The sequence below is a fragment of the Camellia sinensis genome, chromosome 6 (assembly GCF_055761805.1).
Source record: "Camellia sinensis isolate YWXY chromosome 6, ASM5576180v1, whole genome shotgun sequence".
Taxonomy (NCBI): domain Eukaryota; kingdom Viridiplantae; phylum Streptophyta; class Magnoliopsida; order Ericales; family Theaceae; genus Camellia; species Camellia sinensis.
Window position 1 is genome coordinate 87,311,463 of NC_138966.1, and position 21,473 is coordinate 87,332,935.

Below are 21,473 nucleotides of genomic sequence, written 5' to 3' on the forward strand. Positions count from 1 at the left end.
TCTGCCTAACCATTTAAGGAGTGGAATTGGCAAGGCTAATTCCATATTTTGCTGCGAGAGCATTTACTAGCTTTCCATAAAACACAGTCTCATGGTCCACAATTATGGTCTGTGAAATACCAAATCTATAGATTAACTCCTTGATGAAGTCAATCACCTTTGCTTGATCCACAATCTTATAAGGCTTAGCTTCAACCCACTTAGTAAAGTAGTCTGTGGCTGCTAAAATAAAACAATGTTGCTTTGAAGAAGGTGGGTAAATTTTTCCTATCATGTCTATTGCCCACCCTCTAAATGGCCAAGGCTTTACTACTGCATGTAAATTAGCTATTGGAACATGCCTTAACATGCCATGCCTCTGACATGCTTAACAACTCTTTGCATACTCTATGCAATTCTTAAGGATGGTTGGTCAATAACAAGAATGCCTTCGAAGCAACTATCTCATCTAAACACCAGACTGATAATCACCACAAATACCTTCGTGTACTTTAACCATGGCAGTCAATGTCTCTTTTGGTCCTAGGTATTGCAACATAAGACCATATGCTTCTCTTTTGTAAAGAGCATTCCCATATACTATGAATTGCATTGGCTGTAGTTTCAGTTTTCTACTGGCCTTTGAAGAAGGGTTAGTTAAATACTTAATGATTGGATGTCTCCAATTTTGTTCTTCCAAGTCATTTTGATTAGCTTCTACCAATATATCTTTTCCTGCTAAAGATGGTATTAGCTTCTGATATGTTGCTTGACTCATATCTATTTGAGTATTATCCCTTCTTTCGAAATTCGAAACCTTCTGAGCCACATCATCGGCCTTGCTCATGAATCTTGGGATGTAAGTTACATTTGCCACTTGGAATTGGGAGAGCAAATGTATAATAACAACATAGTATGGTAATAGACTTACAATTTGACATTTAAAGACTCATTTTACTTGATTAATTATCAATTGAGAATCTCCAAATATGTCAACTACATGAGCCTGTAACCGGTAAGTATTTCAAGTCTCATAACCAAAGCTTCGTACTTAGCTTGATTATTGGAACAAGTGGTTTTATCAATTCTGAAACCATGCCTAGTTTCTGCCCCTTGTGGTGATTTGATTACAATACCAATCCCAACTAGACCATTAACTTTTGACCCATTGAACCACATCTGCTTTGGTTCTAAATTAGCTGTTCAAAATCCGTTATTTCTTGACTTTCTGTTTAACATGGATGATCAGCTAAGAAGTCGGCCAACACTTGACCTTTTACTGCCTTTTGTGAGACATATTCTAAGTGGAATCCTAACAAAGCTAAAATCCAATTGCCAATTCTTCATTTTAATATAGGTCTAGAAAACGTATATTTAACCAAATCTGTTGTTGCAATTACCAAGACAACAATAGGCAAAAGATAATATCTTAATTTTATTGCTGCAAAGTACAGGGCTAAACACAGCTTTTCTATAACAGAGTATTTACATTCACAAGAGTTTAAAAACTTATTGAGATAATAGACTGCTTACTCCTCGTATTCTTCATTGTTTTGAGCCAAGAAAACTCCCAATGATTCGTCAGTTGCAGCAAGGTATAACTTCAAGGGTTTGTCATTCTTTAGTGGCATCAGTACTGGAGGTTTGGCCAAATAGGCTTTTATTCTTTCGAAAACAACTTGATGCTCTGCTGTCCATGTGAACTCTTCTTCATCTTTTAACTTTAACAAAGAAGAAAAAAGTTTAGTTTTCCCAACAGTATTAGAAGTAAACCTTTGAAGAAATTAATTTGGCTAAGAAATTTTTGCAATTCTTTCTTACTTGCTAGAGGCTTAACCTCAATGATGGCTTTGGGTTTGTTCTGATCAATCTGTATTCCCTTCTTATGTACCACATACTCCAAGAGGTTTCCAGCTGATACACCAAAAGCACACTTGAGTGCATTGAGCTTTATCTTGAATTTCCTCATCCTTTCGAAGGCTGCTGTCAGATGGACTAAATACTCTTCAATGGACTGAGATTTTACAACCACATCATCAATATAACATTCCAAATATCCTCCAATCAGATCATGGAAGATAATGTTCATTGCCCTTTGATATGTTGCTCCATTAGTCTTCAGTCCGAATGGCATCTTAACATGTTTGAAGGTTCCAATATTTCCAAGACACCTGAAAGCTATCTTGTGGATATCCTCCTCAACTATGCATGTCTTATTATAGCCAGAATGTCCATCCATCATGGACAAAACTTTATGTCCCGCAGAACTATCCACCAACAAATCAATTATTGGCATAGGGTACTCATCCTTTGGGGTTGCCAAATTTAGATTTTGAAAGTCAATGAATGCCCTTAGTTTGTCATTCTTCTTGATCACTGGCACAATATAAGATAGCCACTCAACATATATGGCTGTTCTAATAAAACTTGCTTTAAGGAGCCTAGCAATCTCCTCCTTTACCTTCTGAATCACTTCAGGATTCATTAGCCTAGGTCTTTGCTTATATGGCTTCAAGTTTGGCTTGACTGGAAGTCTATGCTCCACCAACGACCTATCCAATCTAGGTAGATCATTGCATGACCAAGCAAAATAGTCGTTATACTATTTTAGGATAGTCAGTAACTAGTCCTTAGCAATGGGGTCCAATCAAGCATTGATGTAGGTAGATTGTTGTGTTGAAGCTTCTCCTAGATTAACTTCTTCCAAGGGATATTGCATTTGAGTACTTATTGATGCTTCCCCTTCAGCTTTATCTAGCTTTGAAACAATCTTCTCCTCTTGATTTACCACAACCCATCCTGGTTCAATATCTTTATTTTCCTCTTCATAGACAAAGTCTGTCCATAAAGCTTCTTTTTCTTGGATTTCCTAGACTTTGGTCTCAATGTCTAATGCATAATACTTATCCAAAGCCAATGACCTAGCTTCTTCTTGCTCATGCCTGAAACCAAGCATCATGGCTTTCCTTTCTTCTTTCTAGACTATTGTATCAATGTCTAATGTGAAGAACTTGACTAAAGACAATGGTTTAGCTTCTTGATCCTCCTGGCTACAACCAGGCATTATTGGTGTCCTTGATGATATACTCATCATCAGCACTTTCTTGAACTAAGTGTTTCAGGGGTGCCACTTCCTCATCAGTTGTTGCTTCGACTATTACATCAGGTTTTCTCAGCACATTAAGTGGAACCACCCCCTAAGTACACAGCTTTGCTTCTGCGAAATCTGCACACGTAACGAGGGTTATGGGTCTGCATTTATCTCTTCTGTCTCTTCATTACTTAGGGTTATCATCACCTTCTGATGCAAAGAGAAAGGCACACATTTGTTAATGTGGATCTAATCTCTACCAAGTAAGGCATTGTAATTGGCATTGCTGACTATTACAAAGAAGGCAGTCACGCAATCTCCTGTCCCCACACTCAGGTTAATGGGCTATATGCCTTGAGCCATCTGTTTATCCCTAGCAAAACAAGCAATGGTTGTGCTGGTTGGGATTAGCTTGGGTTCCTCTTACCCAACTTCCTCAAGGATGCTTGAGGAAACAAATTCACTGCTGCTCTATTATCTACCAGCACCCTGTTCATTTCTATCCCATCGAAATACACCTTGATATACAAAGGCTTAACATGATGAGTCATAGATACTGTGGGATATTCGAAGGGACATGATAGGGTAACAACACTTACCTCTTCATTTTCTTTGTAACTCTTCATGGGTTTGGCCACTTCAGACTTATCCCAGATCATGCTAATCTAAGAGTCTTCACTAAAATTTTCTATAGGATCATTTTCTTGACCCTCCTGATTCCTTTCTACAGCTTTAAACTCCTGTGGCAGCACATAGACCATGTTGACTGGCATTGGAGGAAATGAGTCAAACTGTACCACAGGTTGCATTTGTTCTCTTTCTATGTTGGTTTACATCGATGTTTGAAATGCATATTCCATGCTGCATTCTAGAACCTTTAAGTTAGCAGACTCCTTTGTAGTAATCTGTTATTGGTCTGCCATGAACACAGGACTCCGTTTGCTCAGCCATGAAAGCTTTGAACATCTCCTCCTTATCCAATATCCTCTCTTGGCCAGGTTTAGTTTTTTCATCTATCTCGCTTTCATCATTGCTTTCTAATAAGGCCTTTTCGAGGCCTGCCAGACTTACTTTTTCTTTGGCTTTTAGTTCAACATGAACCTCAGCTAATCTTTCTCTGCTGGTTTGACTTTTGTTGACCTTAGGATTAGGCTTCGAACTTTTCCCTTCTCCTAATTGACTTCCTGGTTGCACTAAAGAGGTGTCCTCACCAGCTTCCTTTAGATCCTTCTGATATCGAGTGAACCTCTATTAGATCTTTCAGCTTTAGGATCTAGAAATCACAAGAACAATATCTAGTTCTTTTGTCTTTGGATTTTTTAGCAGGACCCAGTTGTTTGGAGCCACCAATGGAGGCTTGACCATTCTGTCCCTGCTTGCAAAGGCACTCCCCTGGATTGGTATCATTTTAGGTTTGCTTTGCATGACAAACCAGTCTGGTACTCCTGGTACCCATGAACCCATCATTCTAGTAGTTGTGCCTGTTGTTCTCACATTTGAAGGCCAATCATTGGCCGCAGGTTCCTATCTTGAGCTCAAGTCAGGATTACTCACAGGCTTATTAATCAGTTTGTAATAATTTGGTGGTCTTGTCTCATACAAGGGCCTCTTGCCCCTTGCATATGATTGGCTTCTAACTTCTGATATTGCAGCCAAAGATGTCTGCTACCTAAGACCCTTCGGATAGACTTTCTTGTAGGTATTGGCTGCCCTACACTCTTTCTGCATATCTTCATAGTACTGCATCCCATCAACTGGAATCCCTTTCAGCCACTTATAACTTAGCCTGTACCTTGGACACATTCGCTGCATAACTGTTGCTTCGAGTGAATCATCATCCAAGGTATTGATTTTTTCACTGAAGCCATCTTCCTGGCCTACGAAGCTCTTCCCACTCGCTGGTGACTTCTGAGTAGTCTTCCTAAAGGCTGCTTGGCTGGCAACATGCATCTGCACATTGACTTCATCTAGCTCCTTCAAGGAAAGGCTCTTTTTCACAGTTTGGGCAACGAAATTTGGCACACCAACATTGGCTGATGCTTCACTGATCTCAAGAAATAGATCTGTGTCAATCCACATTGATTTTTCTGCTTTGGCTGGAAACTTCAGCCTTCTTTTTTGAATATACTCTTGAATCTTGTCTTGAAAAATAATTCAGTTTTTAGTTAAATGAGACCAAGAGTTATGTCATTTACAGTACATTTTTCATTTCATTTCTTCTAAAGTTGGGATTTTAACTCCCTTAGGCAATTTTAGAAACTGTTTTGCTAGCAAATAATCGAATATTTCATATGCTTTTGATACATCAAAAGAATATTTCCAGTGAAGGTCTTTCCTTTTAAATTACCGATCAATGGTTGTATCCTTTTGAATTAATGCTTCGCAAGTCATAGGCTCCTTTCCTATGATCTCCGATGCATAATTTCAAAATTAGGGTCCTGTAGTAGGTCTTATAAGATGCATTATCACGATCTTGTTCTTCTTCAATGAGAGTCTCATATCTAGTAACTTTATAAGTTAGTTCTACTAGGTTTTGAAACTCTATAGAATCAAACTTCTTTTGAAGCCTAAACTCTAGCCCATTTTGGGTTAACCTCACAAATTCAGGTTCAGATAATATGACCTTACATTTGTTTCGTGCTCTCTTGAATCTGACAATGAATTGAGCAGCCTTTTCATCAGGCCTTTGGCTCAACCTTACCAAGTCTCCCATAGATACTTCGGGCTCTATTTGGAAAAATTGGGCATGAAAAATCTCTTCCATTTGTTGTCAAGTCTTAATAAAAGCAGGTTTAGGGTTTGTATACCACACAAAGGCTACCACAATCAAGGAGTTTGGAAAGAGTCTCAACTTAATGTAGTCATTGTTAGTAAATTCACCACATTGCCCTGTAAATCTTGCAATATGCTTAACAGTTGATTGGTTCCCATTCCCGTAAAAGAGGGTAAAGTCTAGTATCTTATATCCTATTGGGTATTCATGTAGTGTATCCACCCATTCTAGGTAAGGCTTTCTGTAAATAGGGGTTTGGACCCCTCAAGCCACAGGTCCATAAATTTCTCTAACAATGTTAGCAATTTGGTCACTAGGTACAATATTTTTGCACTGGATGGGCCACTACTGGAGGGGCAAAAATAGGGTTTGAAGGAACCCCTTGTGCTTGAAGCTCTCTTGGTCTATGTAAAGGCACATTTGGGACTGGTTGCCCCTAGGGAATGGGTTTTCCTTGTTGTGTTGGTTGATTTTGAGGGTATGGTTGACCCCTTGGGGGAGGCATTTGTCCCACAAAAGGTGTTGCGAAGGAAACCACAGGAGGAGAAACATGTGTTGTTTCTCTTCCAACTGCAGGAATTCTTTCTAACCTCCCGGGTGTAAGTTCAAACATAGGATTAGTGAATACTTGAGTGCCAGACATGGGTTCGAACATAGGATTTGAAAACACTCGAATGCCATTTTCTTGTATTAACCTTGGTCTACCAATGTGTATGGTTTCGCTGGTAGGTAAAGGTATGCTCCGACTCATTAGTGGTCTAGAAAGAGCTTCGTACCATGATTGAGGTACATGTGATGGTCTCATGATTTTGATTATTAGCTTGACCACTAATTTGCCCATTATTTTCTCCATTACTTTGCATAGGCTGTTTATTTCGAGCCAATCTTTGCTGAAGTAATTTTATGTTTTCTTCAGCCTGTCTAATGACAAGTGGTTGATAGGTGTTCATTGGATCCAAAAAAGATGTTGTCAATCTTTCCATTGTACGCATTAATTGTTGTCTCGTATCATCATCCAATCCTCCCCATAGATTCGTTGGTTAGGTAGATGGAACAATTGAAGGTCTAATTTCTTGGCACTGTCTAACATTTTGGACTTGTGTTGCATGTCCTGAAGTGCTGGTCTCTTCGACCAATTATGTAGAACCACTTGAAGCAAGCACATCCATGTGATGTGACTCAACATTATCCTCTGTGTTATTTAATTCTAGATCTCCTTCTACACCTTCTTCCAAACGTTCATTTTCTCCTTATCGCCTACGTCTAGCCATTATAACGATGTCCCATTAGACGTGCCAAAAAATATATGTTAGCTTTTTTGGCTTTCGAAGGTTAAAAATGTAATTTGAGCATGCCAACAAGGATCAATAAGTCCTTACAGAAATAATAAATGCCAACCAATTAATCAGACAATTGTTTCGAAGTTCTCTTAGCTTCATTGAAAAGGACTTTTACTGGTGGTTTGTTTTAAGAGAAAATTTAGAAGAACTAATCACAATAGTAAAAGAATGAGGGAGAAAACAATATCAGAAAATAGATTTCAGTAAGCAAACAAGTGTTTACAATTGTACCTTCGCACTTCCACAGCTTCGAAGGAGATTACAACAATGAACAGACTAACTTAGAACTATTCCTAAGAAACTGAAATGCAATGTGAGAAAGTAAAGGACTAGAAGGTAAAGAAACTATAAAGTAAAGGACTAGAAAAAGTGTACAGTAAAATAGATTGGTTTCTAGATCTGGTTCTGGGTCTTTCACTATTAGCTTTCTCTTCTATTTATATGTTCTGGCGACAACCGTCGAAGTGGCTGATAATTGATGTAGTAACCTCCACGAACATCAAACATGCCTCCGAGCAGTTTGCGTCCACCAAGTCACCTTGCAGTTGAGTTTCCCTCCTGAATTTGAATTCAAACCTCCAAGAACTGTTTAACCATGTCACCTTGCTCCTTTTAATTGTTTCAGTATTTCGCAAATCCATTGCCATTGATATAATTTGCTACATGTCCTCTGATGATTGGAGACCTTCACTAATTCCTCAAATTACCTATGACGGACCACGTATCAGGTTGTGATTGGTTGATACAAAATATATGGCCAACAGAGGCCAATCCAAATTGTTACTAAACTAAGGGTTGTGGAATCATGAAATCCTAATATCCAAATTAGAATTTTGATGACCATGACCATCACACAATAATTTCTCTCAAGTAACGCATGTATTAGATGAGATAGGTAGTGTTTGAAAACTAATTTAGCACCTAAAATTGAATATATTAAGTAAGAATTAATTAAGTTTATTTGATAATCATAATTCGTATCACTTAAAAATTTAAATAGCAATGTAAGTGGAAAAAAAATAAGGGGAATTTACTGATAAGTCCTATACACAAAGTTCAAAATCCATCTAGTCCCAAAACAAAACACTTGCACTAATTAGTCTTATATATTTTTAATTGTTACTAAGAAATCCTATTTATAATTGTTTTTTAAAAACACTGCTACATCCCACTACCGTCGGACTTCCATCAAATATCATATCAGAGACTCGTCAGAATGTTCAATATCATCGGGAAGTCGTCAGAATATCACTGAAAATTCATCAGAGTATCGCCGGAATGTTCTGAACGTCACCGGAAGTCATCAGAATGTCTAGAATGTTCACCGGACGTCAAGAATATCGCCGGAGATTCACCAGAATGTCTAGAATATTACTAGAAAAGAAGAAGAAAAATAAAAATAAAAAAAAAGAAACAAGAAGAATAAACTAAGAAATCAAAGTGAAAAAACATAGCAAAATATTGATAAACTCAAAAAAAAAAAAAATCTAAGAACAACAAACAGTAACAATGAAGAAAAAAAAAAACACATATGCTATTTTCAATTTTTGTAGGGTTTAAGCAAATAATTTTCAATATTGATCAAACTAAAAAGCAAGTTTTGAAACTGTAAAATGTTACAGTTTCAAAGTATGATTCTATTAAGTATTTATCCTTATTAATCAAACTGAAAAACATGTTATGAAACTGCAAACTTTTAAAGTTCTAAAGAAAGTTATGAAACTACAAAATTTTACAATTCTAAAAAATGATTCATTTCAGTGCCGAAAAAAAAAATTAAAACTGTAAAATTTTATAGTTTTCACCTTTTGTAATTAAAACTCGAAAATAACTTATTCAAAATTTAAAAATTTTCTCCATTATAACAGGAAAATAGAAGTGCGTAGTACAGAAAAAAAAATTAAAACTGAGACATTGAAGGAAAGAAACAAATATAGAGAGATGCTTATACTCCGACAACTAGTTTTTGGTTTCAATTTAGCTGAATCTAATGTAGATGTAGATCTGAGTAGATCTACATCAGATTTGATTAGATCTACTCATCTTCTTCATTGGAAACTCATTTATTTCGTCGTCGGTGAGCACGAAGCAAGGAGTTGTTTCTCGGTGGTTGTCCGTGAACCACAACTAATGGTGGTCTTCGGTAACTGTAGACTATAAAGAGAAAGAAATGAAGGAAGGCATGGTCGTGGTCGTGGTCGTGGTCGTGGTCGTGGTCGTCGCCACCAATATCAGAGAAAAAGAGAGAAAGAGAAGAAGGTGTAAGGAAAAGAGGAGAAGATAAATGGGTATAGAACTTTTGAGTATATCTAAAAGGTTTTGGGATTAAATAGAATATACATTTTTCAAAAAGGACTTATGGGTAGTTTGCCCAAAAAAAAAAAAAAAAGCTAAGAATTTTTTAATTAACAAGATTCTTAATTTTGACTAAATTATAATTGTGTATGTATAAGCATAACATGCATTGTCATGACTTCACCATCGCTGCCATCTTTTCCATTACTATACTACTAGCTCCAACTCACCACCATCATCACATCACCACCATGATTATTGGTGTCACTGTTGTTGCCACTCTACCACCATAGTCATCACCATCATCACGTTGCCACCTTAGCTATTGTTATTGTCACCACCACTATCACTGTCATTTCACTGCCATCACGATGGTCCTCGTTGCAACTCCACCACCTCCCCACCACTACCATAATCCTCTACCTCCATCTCCACCACTACGATTGTTACAATAGCCGCCACCATTACTAGCACCACAATTATATGACCATAACCATCTATCTATCTCCACTATACCACCCCTCCACCATCACTACAATTACTATCACTCCACATCTACTATCATCATCATTGGCACCATAGCAACCCACACTGCCACCACTACATCCACCATTACAAAATAAAATTTGAAAGAAAAATTTTAAAAATAGTAAATTTCAAATTTTATTTTATATTTTTTGTACAATCAAACGTTTACCATCTCACCAAAATCTATAAGTAGTGGTGAAGGCACAACTTTATTTACTTAAAGGGTACAACACCAAACACCACAAATTAATTGTGACTCGGTCTCAACCTAGACCTCTCCCATGGCAGAATGCTGGCCCAGACTCAGGCCAACCATACCTCCCATCATCTATTCGCAAGTAGCATGTCATTCAAGGGAATCAAACTTGAGACCTCACTTTGATACCAATTGTAGGATCAAACGCTTACCATTTCACTAAAACCCAAATGTAGTGGTGAAGGCGCAACTTTATTTCCTTAAAAGGTACAATGTCAAGTGCCACGAGTTGACTATGACTAGACCTCAATCTGAACCTCTGCCATGACAAGATGCTACCCCAAAACCAGGCCAACACTTATCAAATAAAAAATTTTAGTTGTGTGTAATGATTTATTAATTTATTGTGTATAAGTACTTAAAATATATAATTTCATTCAGTGTGCAATGTATACCACATGCAACCTTACTTAAGTTTCCATGAATTTATATAAGTGATCTCATAAAAATACGTAAGTTGAATACAAATTCGCTTAAGTTCACTTTCATAAATAAACTTACGCGAATTTGTATTCAACTTATACAATTTTATAAGATCACTTATATAAATTCGTAAAAACTTATATACTTTTGTCATATGATTATATATGGTGTACACTGCATACCAAAAAATATAAATTCTTGTTGGTAAGAGTCAATTTATTCTTGTTCTATTATATTATATTTATTCTTGTTCTATTATATTATATCTATTCTTGTTCAAGTGTGTGGGTGTTCTATTTGTTGCTAGGATGGAAAAGGGAGTAACGACTGATTGCCTTCCATCCATTGCTTGTGTATAGTAAGAGAATCGCCAATTTCTTTAAGGTGATACAGAAAGCAACCTATTTGAATATAATTAATTGTAACTAATTCTTTTGATAAGGAAATTGAGTGAAACCAATGGGGTTTGAACCTTAGGATATAGTACATGATATTTGAAGGGTTTTAGAATTTTTCGAATAGTGCAGTGCGGGTTTTTAATTCAAAGCTAGCAAATAAATTAAGGAAACTTGTTTAAAATTCTATTTTATCTCAAACCAACATTTAATTAAGCTTTGACTGGAACCTATGTCTTGGTTAATTTTGGACCTTGAAGAACATGAATTTAAGTATTATTTAAGAGTAACGGTGAGTTGGGTTGATCCGTATTAATGTGCTTTAGATTAGGGTTACTTAATTTATTATTCCTTTTAGTTTTTTTTGAGTTAGTAGTGACGTGTAGCTTTTATACTTAGTTCAGGGCACTAGTTGGACTTTTGATATTCTATTCGAGGATTATATTGTGCCACTATCAGGTGAGTAGATGCATGCTATATATTTTTTATAAATATTCCCTTATTCTGAACTGTTCAAAAATTTAATTGTTTCTTCCCCAAAACTAAATTATTTTGATATAATTATTATAGTATTCGAACTAAGTTATTTCTGAAATATATGTAAACTTAGCATACAATAAACTATTTGTTATGGTCTCATATTTGTGATAATGAATTACTATGTTTTACGAAACTGAGTTATATTGATTATTGGGACCATATATATAAGTTTAAGGAATTTATTCCACTGTGTGTCGTGACTCTGGCCACTAGGGAACAGATCTAGGTTGGGCTGTAATGATTTTAGTGCTCAACGATGGGAACAAATCTGGACTAGGCTAGGTAACCTTCAATCAGATTGTCTTAGAGAAAAGGTTCGAGTTGCCATCCCAAAGATGACTCTTAGTTAGATATTAGATCCAACAAGCTTATTGCCTTCAATTAGATTGTCTTAGAGAAAAGGTGCGAGTTGCCACCCCAAAGGTGATTCTTAGTTAGATATTAGATCCAACGAGCTTATTGCCTTGAAAACTTTGTGGCATATTACTTGTTATTCTTAGTACCCAGATTATAGTGATGATTATGTTGTTATCTGATTTAAGTAAAGAATGTCATTTGTTATGTTCTTGAGAGACATGAATATTTTTAGCCATTAAACTGTGGAATCTCGTTTTTGAGTCAAATTGTCTTTATCAAAACTGTATGTCAATCTAATTTCTGTTACAAATATATATATATATATATATATATATATTATTTTGGAACGGAACACTATTTTTAGAACTGTATTTACTATCTATACTTCTACTCACTGGACTATCAACTAACTTAGTTATTTAACAATTTCAGGTGAGAGAATGACTTAGAATGGACTCATGGTGCAGTGGAGACTCTGTTACATGGACCACTGGATATTAATGTTATTTATTTGTTTTTAGCTAGTTATGTCAATTTGTGCATATATCTTGGTGGAAACTCGTTTAGAATTATTTTGTCATGTAGGATGTTTCTATCCCATTTGGTATATATTTTCTAAGTTGGTTATGGCTGGTTTTGCCATTTATACTTATGACAAGTCACTGGATTGAGTTTTGGTTTATTTATTACTGGGCTATTATTACAATTATTTTATGTGATTATGGATTTGTGTTTAGGCTTACGTGTGCCTTAGGTTAAGGCCTTGTGAGCCACAACCGGTCATGCCGGAGTTTAAGGTGTGATGGTGAAAATTTCTTAGTTTATACCATAACTTTCTGTTTTTAACCCTAAGCTAATAAACTGATGCCCTCCATTGCCAAAATGTTCATTTTTTTAAGTATAAATATTTAATATTTGATCAATCTTAATAGTTTGAATAAAATAATTTTATTCAAATATAAATAGTTGAATATTTTATAAATATTTAATTCTGGTTGTCTGAATATGTGACGAACGAATAAGCCATCTTCTGTACAAATGCGATAAAACAAAAAAGTAAATTGATTTTTTCATTGTTGTATTGTTTCAAATTAACAATCTGAACGTCATTCATGTTGTACAAATTTTCAAAACTAATTGATTTCAATATTCTTAAAATCATAAATCTTGAAAGGCAATAATGTTTTCAATTTAAAAAATAATGGTGAAGATTATAATGGCAAAGATGATGAGTGTAGTATGTTAGATTATAATGGTGAAGATAAACAATGTTGGATGAGTGTTGGAAGAGAGATTTATTCTAAAAGATATACTGTATAGGTGATGATGTGTAAAGAGAAATTTATGTTTTCATATGTGAATCATTTGAATGAGTACATACACCTATATCATCTTTAATAATCATTTATTTAAAGATATTATTACCATATAAATTTAGTAATTAAATAATGTATACTAAAAAGAAATTTATAGTGTATAAATAGAATCTCTCATCTCTTTTTAATCTTCTCTAAAATGACTAAAGCAAGCTCATCTATTTTTAATGTCAACTTTAGTGTTAACCTATTATTATATCATTTATATGATTCAACCGCAATGAGTTGGTTTACGAGCCCAACACTCCACTTCCTACTCATCTTTAACGACACATTGGTCTTGCACGTGGATGTACAGGATTAGGTTATGGAATACCTAAAAAATTATAGCATGTAAGCAGGGAAAAAATGTGAACTATATCTAACTTTATTACACATTTTTGAAATATATATTGTATATTTTTGTGATAAGTGTTTCGTGTGTTTTTAATAGAATTATGATAATTTATAATTTAGAAATAAAATTATATATTTTTGTAATAAAATTACATATTTTGTGGTTCAAATTTTTTGATAAAAAAATGTATAATATTATCACAATAACTTCATTTTTTAACTACAAATGATCGTAACTCTATCAAAAGATCATTATATAACATTTATCATAAAAATATACAATTTATATCACAAAAATATATAATAAATTACATATTTACATATATGGATACGAAAATTATCAAATTATTTCACTTACAAGATTGACACTACAACCAAGGTTTAAACTAGAAATAAAATATTATGTGGGTTTAACAAACTTCTATAAGTGGAGAGATTCGTTTCCAAATCTTCAGATTCTTCTCATTTTAAATGAATAAATGGACTTAATTAACAATACTGCCTTGATCAGCTTGTTGTTCTAATGGGGTACACATTCTATCATCATCATTTTTTATTTCCATTTTTAAAGATAATTGCAGTTCTAAATATGGATAGGGTCCTCGGTTCATACTATTTTGGGTGGATAAAAGCTATCAACTTGGGGAAAAAGAGGTAACCAAATACATTAGTAGATATATACGTGTGGCTGCTTGGTTGGTTGGTTGTGGTGTTTCTGTGAGTCCTGATTGGGCATTCACTTAGGTGGTGGTTTTGTTTTGCTTTGTTGGTTGGTTTCTAATCAATATCTCGTTTGGTGTTGTCATATATTGGGTATATTTTTTGGTACCAACTTAATTAAAATCGGTTAGTTCCACTATAATGACATATTCATTTGTCTTTGCTGTATTGATATAATACTCTGTATGTTATTTGATATATTCATTAATAAGAATTTCTTTTTTATTTTTTTAACAAAAAAAAAGTGTAGTTTATATTTTAGTTTTAGTAAAATGAATCAAATTGCTAAATTTTGATTCTATTCAACTCGTTAAAAAATTATTTAAAATTAATGTAAATACATTAAATTTAAATGCATTTTTAAATTCGTTAAATATTTTAAGTTAAATTTGAATAACATATTATTTAGGTCGATAAGGTGTGTATTATAAAAAACTAAGTTGTTTGTACTTTTGTTATCTGTATGATTGAAACTTGTTTGAAATGAGCAATCTCAAGGGTTGGCTTAGCGGGCACAACTTAGAGCTTGGAAGTATACTCAGGTTTAATATTCACTAAAGCTTCTTGGGGCCAGTTCATATAAGACTTTGCTTGACTATAAAATCATCCTAATAATTAGATCAAAAGTAGGTTCGAAGAAGCAACCTACCTTCCTCCCAGCCCTCAACAAGGAATGAAACATTGAGGAATTTTAAGGGAATAAAAATTTGATTTCAGGTTCTTACAATTCTATTATTATTTTTTTTGATCGGCAAAGAAAACTTTATTGATGAGGCACGTACATAGTACAATGGAAAACATCAATAAAGAGGAGTTAGGAGCTAAACCGAGCTCAAACCTCCTAGTTGGTGAGAAACAAACAAAAAGAGAGAAAAAGAAAACAAAAAACAGCAGCAAAGAACAAGCAAAGAAATACATAACAGAACCAAAAATAGCATACAAAACACTGCAATGCACTGCACAAGACTTCAACAGAAGCAGATCAAACACCCAGAAACAAAACCAGGGCAGTTATGAACAGCAAACAGAAGAGGCAGACTTCAACAGAGGCAGAGCAGATTACAGGGCAGATTACAACAGAACAAACAGACTTCAACCCAGATAGCTGCATAGCAGTTTCTAACAGATAGCTAAAGACTTCCAAAAAAAAAAAAAACACTAAGCTCCACCCTTGATTTGTCTCCAGTTGAAGACAAGATCATCAACTGTGTGTTGGAAATGGTGGAAAAATTCTGGGTAAAAACCAGAATTTTTTCTCAAGTTTGGTCTATTTTTTAGGTGGGCCCCGAGCATCGATTTACTCGAGTCAAAGTGGTAACGCGTTCTATGTCGCGTTGTGATTCACGTGGTATATTTGGTTGCTCAAAATCATTACCGAATGAATGGGAAATTGAAGCCAAAGTGTGCTCCATGGAAATGGAGTTATGGTGGAAATTCCTTAAAGTTGTAAATTGGCTTGTCCCACATTGATTTGGTGGGAAGTTTTGAAAGGGTTTATAAGGCTTAGGGTGAGATACTTGGGGTGTGCCCCAAGGGGTACCCAAGTGTTTTAGAGGGAGAGGTTATGGGCAAAATGGGCTAGATCCATTGGACCCAAAAATCACCACACACGCGCCGCCGTCCGGTCGGGCTTCTAATCTTTTTGGGCCAAAAACATTTAAATTTAATTTTATTTTTTATTAAAATAAAATCCAGAATTCAAATTAAACTGGTTTGGATTTATTGTTCATCCAAACAGGGCCCTTCTCATTTTCAAACAGAATTAAACTGTTTTGGATTTATTGCTCATCCAAACAGAGCCCTTCCCGTTTTCAAACAGAATTAAACTGTTTTGGATTTATTGCTCATCCAAACAGAGCCCTTCCCGTTTCTATCTGTTTGAATAAACAAATTCAAATCTGTTTAAATTTGAATCTAACAGGTTTCATACCTGTTCAATTCAAAACCAAAAGCCACCTTTACATCTATAAATAGACTAGCCTCCCATTTGGATTTTACTGAAATTTTTCGTACTCCATCCTCTGCAAATTATATTCTTCATCTTGCTGCATTTTATTTCCGAAAGAAAGAGTGTAAACACTTAGTGTGTTCGTAAGGCAAACAATTTGTAGTGCTGCTATTGTTTGTGGTAAGATCATTTCATCCTAGGAGATAGACGTCCAAATTCTGAAAGCACCGTGGAGAGGACGAATCTGTCTTAAGGACACAGTGTTAAACACTGGACTTGATCAGAAAAGTTATTCAAATAAATTAACCAAGTAAGTTGTTTAATTTTATTCTGTTTTTTTATTTGTTTATTTAATCAGATTTTATTTTTGTTTTTGTAACAAAATAAAATCTGTGGTTTTATTTATTTATTTTTATTTCGAGTTTGATTTTTGTAATCAAACAAATTCTCTCATTTTCTCTATTTCTTTTATTCTTGTTGTTGTTTTGTACACAACAAAATTTAATCTTTTTAAATATAGTGAAGATTGTCCAACACTGTGTAGGGGAAATCCTTAATGGAAGCTTTGAGCCAAACTGCAGATCTGAACTTGATGAGTTCTAGAAGACCAGAAGAGATGGGTTGTGCATTAGAAAACGCACATTCATTTTTAAGTTTCCAAAATAGACCAAAGGACAATTAAGAGGATTACTCTCCAAATTAATCTGTCAAACTTATGAAATTTTCCACTCATCCACCAAGAAAGCAGACCATCAACTGATTTAGGAATACACCAATATAATCCCCATTCCTCAATAATTGCAGACCAGATTGACCAAGAAAAGGGGCAATGCAGCAGGGCATGAGAAGAAGACTCCAACTCAGAGCTGCAAAAGTGACAAGGGGGTGAAGCATTGCTGTCTAGGATACCAATCTTGAGCAAAAAATCTGAACATTTGATCTTATTTTTCCCGGCCAGCCAAAAAAAGAAAAAGAAACTCTAGGGGGCAATAAAGAGTTCCAAACACATTTGCATACCTTAAGCTGAGGGCCAAGAAGAGATGAATTGTGAGAATAGAGGGTAGAAACAGAAAACCCAGACACAGAATCAGGGTTTCAATTCTATCATTTGAAACTTATTGGAAAGAAAAAGTGATTTCTGATCTATGAAGCACACGTACTTCAAATAGAGTGACGTATCCGTATCAGATACCGATACTCCTTTGATACTTGTGGATACGTATCGAATACTTATTAAAAGTATCGGATACTTCTTAATTATTTTTTCATTAATTTTGGAGTATCGGATGCTTAATTTTGGAGTATTAGATATTTCAAGTCATGTTTACTTGTTTTAAGAAATTAGAATTGTAACATTTCTAGCATAGTAATATAATATAATATAATTGAAAGTATAAATATAAGAATATTTTTCTAATACTTTGTTAAGTTTTTTGATAAGAAGAACATACTGAGTTAAATAATAGAATTTATCAAATTGATGTATCCTAATTATTTCATGCATGTCCCCTATTACTACATAGAAAGTAAGAATTAACAAGAGAATATAACAATGGTAAATTAAATATTAATGAATAAACAAGCAAGTAAACTTAAATACAATATTTTTCACTAGTGTCAAAGGAAAAAGCATAGGGACAAGTTGTGAATTGTTCTATTATTGTAATATAAATATATTAAACTTGATATTGAAATGAAATATTTACAAGACTTATTAAAAATTTAAAAAATAAACAAGCTACTAACTTAAATTAATACAAAATTCTTAAATATTAGTATTTTGCATTATAAAATTACATTGTGATTTCTCAACGTTCTTTAGCTCATGTATAACTCACTATTAATAATTTTAAAAAATATATTTTTCACAAACGTATTCTAGCCGTATCGGTATCCTACTTTTTAAAATTTTGTCGTATCGCTGTATCCGTATCGTGTCTTATCCGTATCTCGTATCCGTATGTATGCTTTCTAGTTTCTGATTATATATTCAAACTAGAATTACTTTTACAAACTAAGCAGGAATCTAATTCCACAATCTCCATAGTAATCTTACATTCTTGAAGCAATGTCAACCATTTAAAGGTATAAGTGCTAGTGTTATTGTTGCTCTTCTTCAGCGTCCAAACCGTACATTACTTATATTGTACAAGAATTCTCATTAGCAAACACAAGTTCAATAAAAGCACAGAGAAACCATGAAAAGAGGTGATATGACAGTATGGCTACGCCAAAGCTAATTTACTCTAGGTAGTTGGCCTTGGGATATGGCTATGATAAATAAGTTGAGCTGAAAATAAAAAATAAATTGTCTCCAACCCATCTACATTTAAGAGTACATCCATTTGTTAAGCCGATTAACTGAATTTGAACAAAGCAATGGTTTTAAATAACCCTATAGGAATACTGGTATTGGTGATACGATGATATCGGACAGTGTTAGTTGATATATCAGGGAATGATAGTATCGGATACGATACGTGATGGCCATTTTTAAAACGTTGAGCTGGATAAAATATCTTACAATACTGCAGCATTATGCAGAAAGTTTCCCAGCTCCCACAGATGAGACTATGCATTCTCTCGTTTAAGGAGAAGGATTGATGTTCTCTAAAATAAATACCAATAGAGGCTGTGATCTTGGACCAAAACATTTAGTCCAGTGTCAATATCCTAATTGGTCACATCGATGGTTTTAAATAGCATTATCTAAAGAAATATTAGTATTGGTTGTGGCGTAAAAGTATTGAGCATATCAAACGATACATATCGAAAATCAGATGAGATCACGGCTGTAAATTTTTAAAAATCATTAGCCATAAAAAAAAAAAACCTTTATAGTGGTTAAACAGACTATATTTGAATCGTGAATCAACTATGAATGGATACATATTGGGAACCGAGCAATACATATTTTCATTGTAATCAATATACCTGAACGTATATCGAAAGGACAAAATCTTGACACATATTGCTCGAATATATGTGCAAAGTGTAGTGAGTTTTGTAACCAATGCTAGCTATCCAAATAAGAGTGATCTAGTAATCAAATGTTTGACAAGTTTGGGTTTGGACTATTTTTTTGACTAAAATTCACAAAAAGATAAAATAGGTTGAAATACTTAATAAGACAAAATGTCATATCAAATTCATAATCATTTCATTTTTTCTCTTACAAATATCACATCTAACTACAAAAAAATCTAACTATCTTCCAAACACAAAATTTTAACTTACTAAAATAATCAAAAACTAAAATAGCTTAATAAAATGGTAACTTCCCAAACATCCACGTAGTCTTTAGAGCCCTAGCATTTAAGTTTAATCCATCATAGCATATGTTCACCTTCACAATGTGTTTTTGTATGGACAGTAAAATCGTAACATCGCTGCACTATGTCAGTCGTGCCATTCTCCAAGACACCAAGCCTAATTACAGCCATTATGGCCACTAATTCTCAATTTTCAAAACTAACAGCTAAAATCAAAATACCTTAACCACGCCCCTAATTTAGCTAATTCACCTATGAGCAATCAAAATAGTGCCATAATCCATATGGTTTACTTATCAATATCATAAGCAATATTACAAAATAATGCAATAACATTCACGAAAAACGAGCAATTTGGTTCATAAGATAAGAAAATGTACCCTTCAGTTTCTTCAATTCTATGAATTTAAACTTCTCTAATCCACATTAAAACAATTAAGCATATACAAATCATTGATATTTAAAAAATAAAAATGCCAAGCAATATAGACTTTAGCGCTAAATTGAATCAGCAATTCAACAAACTGATCTTAATCAACATGTAAAAACGCATTGACAACGAATCATAGAGCTTCGAATATGCAAATTAACATTCAATAGAGCAAAAAAAAAAAAAAAAGAAGCATAGAAGGAGAGAGAGAGAGAGCGAGAGAGAGGACCTGGAGCTGGAGAAATCGTAGAGCTTGCCGGTGCTGGAGAACACCATAACTCCTACCTCCGCGTCGCACAGGATCGCCAGCTCCTTCGCCTTCTTCAGCAATCCGTTCCTCCTCTTGGAAAACGTCACTTGCCTGCTCGTAGAATTGTCGATCCTCCTTATGACGATCTTCCCCCTCCCCATCCTTTCTTCGATTTCTACACCTTTTTTTATCGGCAAAAAAAGAAAATTTTATTAACTCGAAAAACAACTTACACCGATTTCTACACTTATAATAAATATTTATAGAGAGTAGAGAGAGAAACGAGAGAAAATACCATAACATCAAGTACGGATGAGGAGAAACCGAAAATTGTAGTGAGAAAAGTGAAGAAAATCAAGTGCGGATGAGGAAATATTGGACTAGAAGCAAGAATCATAGTCCGAGAAAGTGAAGGAAAGTGAAAGAAAATAAAGGAAAATGCGATTGTGTTTGTTTGTGTTTGTGAGAGAGAAAGAGAAAGTGAGAGAGAATCGAAGTAAAAATTTAGAGAGAAAACTTACTAAGTTTGGTGATGGAGACAAAAGGGGAGGCTAGAAATCGCCGTTTCGGTCAGTTTGTGAATTAAACATCAACAAGAGCTACATCAACAAGAGCTATATAAGGAAAGTGTGTTCGTATATATAGAAAGATGAGAAAGAAAACCACCTGTATTCAAGGAAGTCCATAATACTGCTAGTGGTTTTTGTAATTTTGTACTGTGAAAGGGCACGTGGACCAATGGGGTAATTTTCTTTTGATAGTGCCGTCCACCGTATGGATCATCGACGCGTGGGACCTGGACATTGGAGTCATGGAATTTCCCCTTTTGGGGAATTTCGTTTTTTCTTTAAAATTAAATTAAATATCTTATTTACCATGGAGTTACAATTTTGCCCTTTTGTTTATGAAATGCCAGATGCATTTCCTAGACTATGTGGTGTTTTGAGAAGAGAGTTAAAATTTAATTTTTTGATTTTTTTTTTATAAAAAAAAACGTATAAAAAATGTGAGAGATGATGTGATCCAAAATAGGTTAAAAGTTAAAAAATGACTTTTAACACACTTTCCAAAAAATGTCTGTGACCGATTTGGAGACAAATATGTTTTTTAGGTAATAAAAATAGATGTGCAAGCAGGTTACTCCACACATCTATTCGGGAGTAT

At 34.4% G+C, this 21,473-nt stretch overlaps 1 protein-coding gene and 1 long non-coding RNA gene across 15 annotated transcripts in view; one reads left to right on the forward strand and one right to left on the reverse strand.

Annotated features, from left to right (window-relative positions):
- Positions 1-12,683, forward strand: part of LOC145792755 (uncharacterized) — a 95,881-nt gene extending 83,198 nt beyond the window's left edge. For all 3 annotated transcript variants that reach the window (XR_014332563.1, XR_014332566.1, XR_014332595.1), the window contains one exon: positions 12,410-12,683. This is a non-coding gene — a long non-coding RNA (uncharacterized LOC145792755). The remainder of the gene's footprint in view (positions 1-12,409) is intronic.
- LOC114304089 (MADS-box transcription factor 23) overlaps positions 1-20,995 on the reverse strand; it is an 80,545-nt gene extending 59,550 nt beyond the window's left edge. For 4 of the 12 annotated variants that reach the window (XM_082874132.1, XM_028249264.2, XM_028249263.2 and 1 more), the window contains exons 1-2: positions 20,831-20,995; positions 20,289-20,490 (exon numbers count right to left, since the gene is read on the reverse strand). In XM_082874132.1, the coding sequence (XP_082730258.1) occupies positions 20,289-20,470 (182 nt within the window). In that variant the 5' untranslated portion in view covers positions 20,471-20,490; positions 20,831-20,995. Of the gene's footprint in view, positions 1-20,288; positions 20,491-20,604 lie in introns of all 12 variants that reach the window. The other 8 variants (XM_082874134.1, XM_082874131.1, XM_082874128.1 and 5 more) reach the window with 4 other exon arrangements.
- Positions 20,996-21,473: the final 478 nt, after the last annotated feature.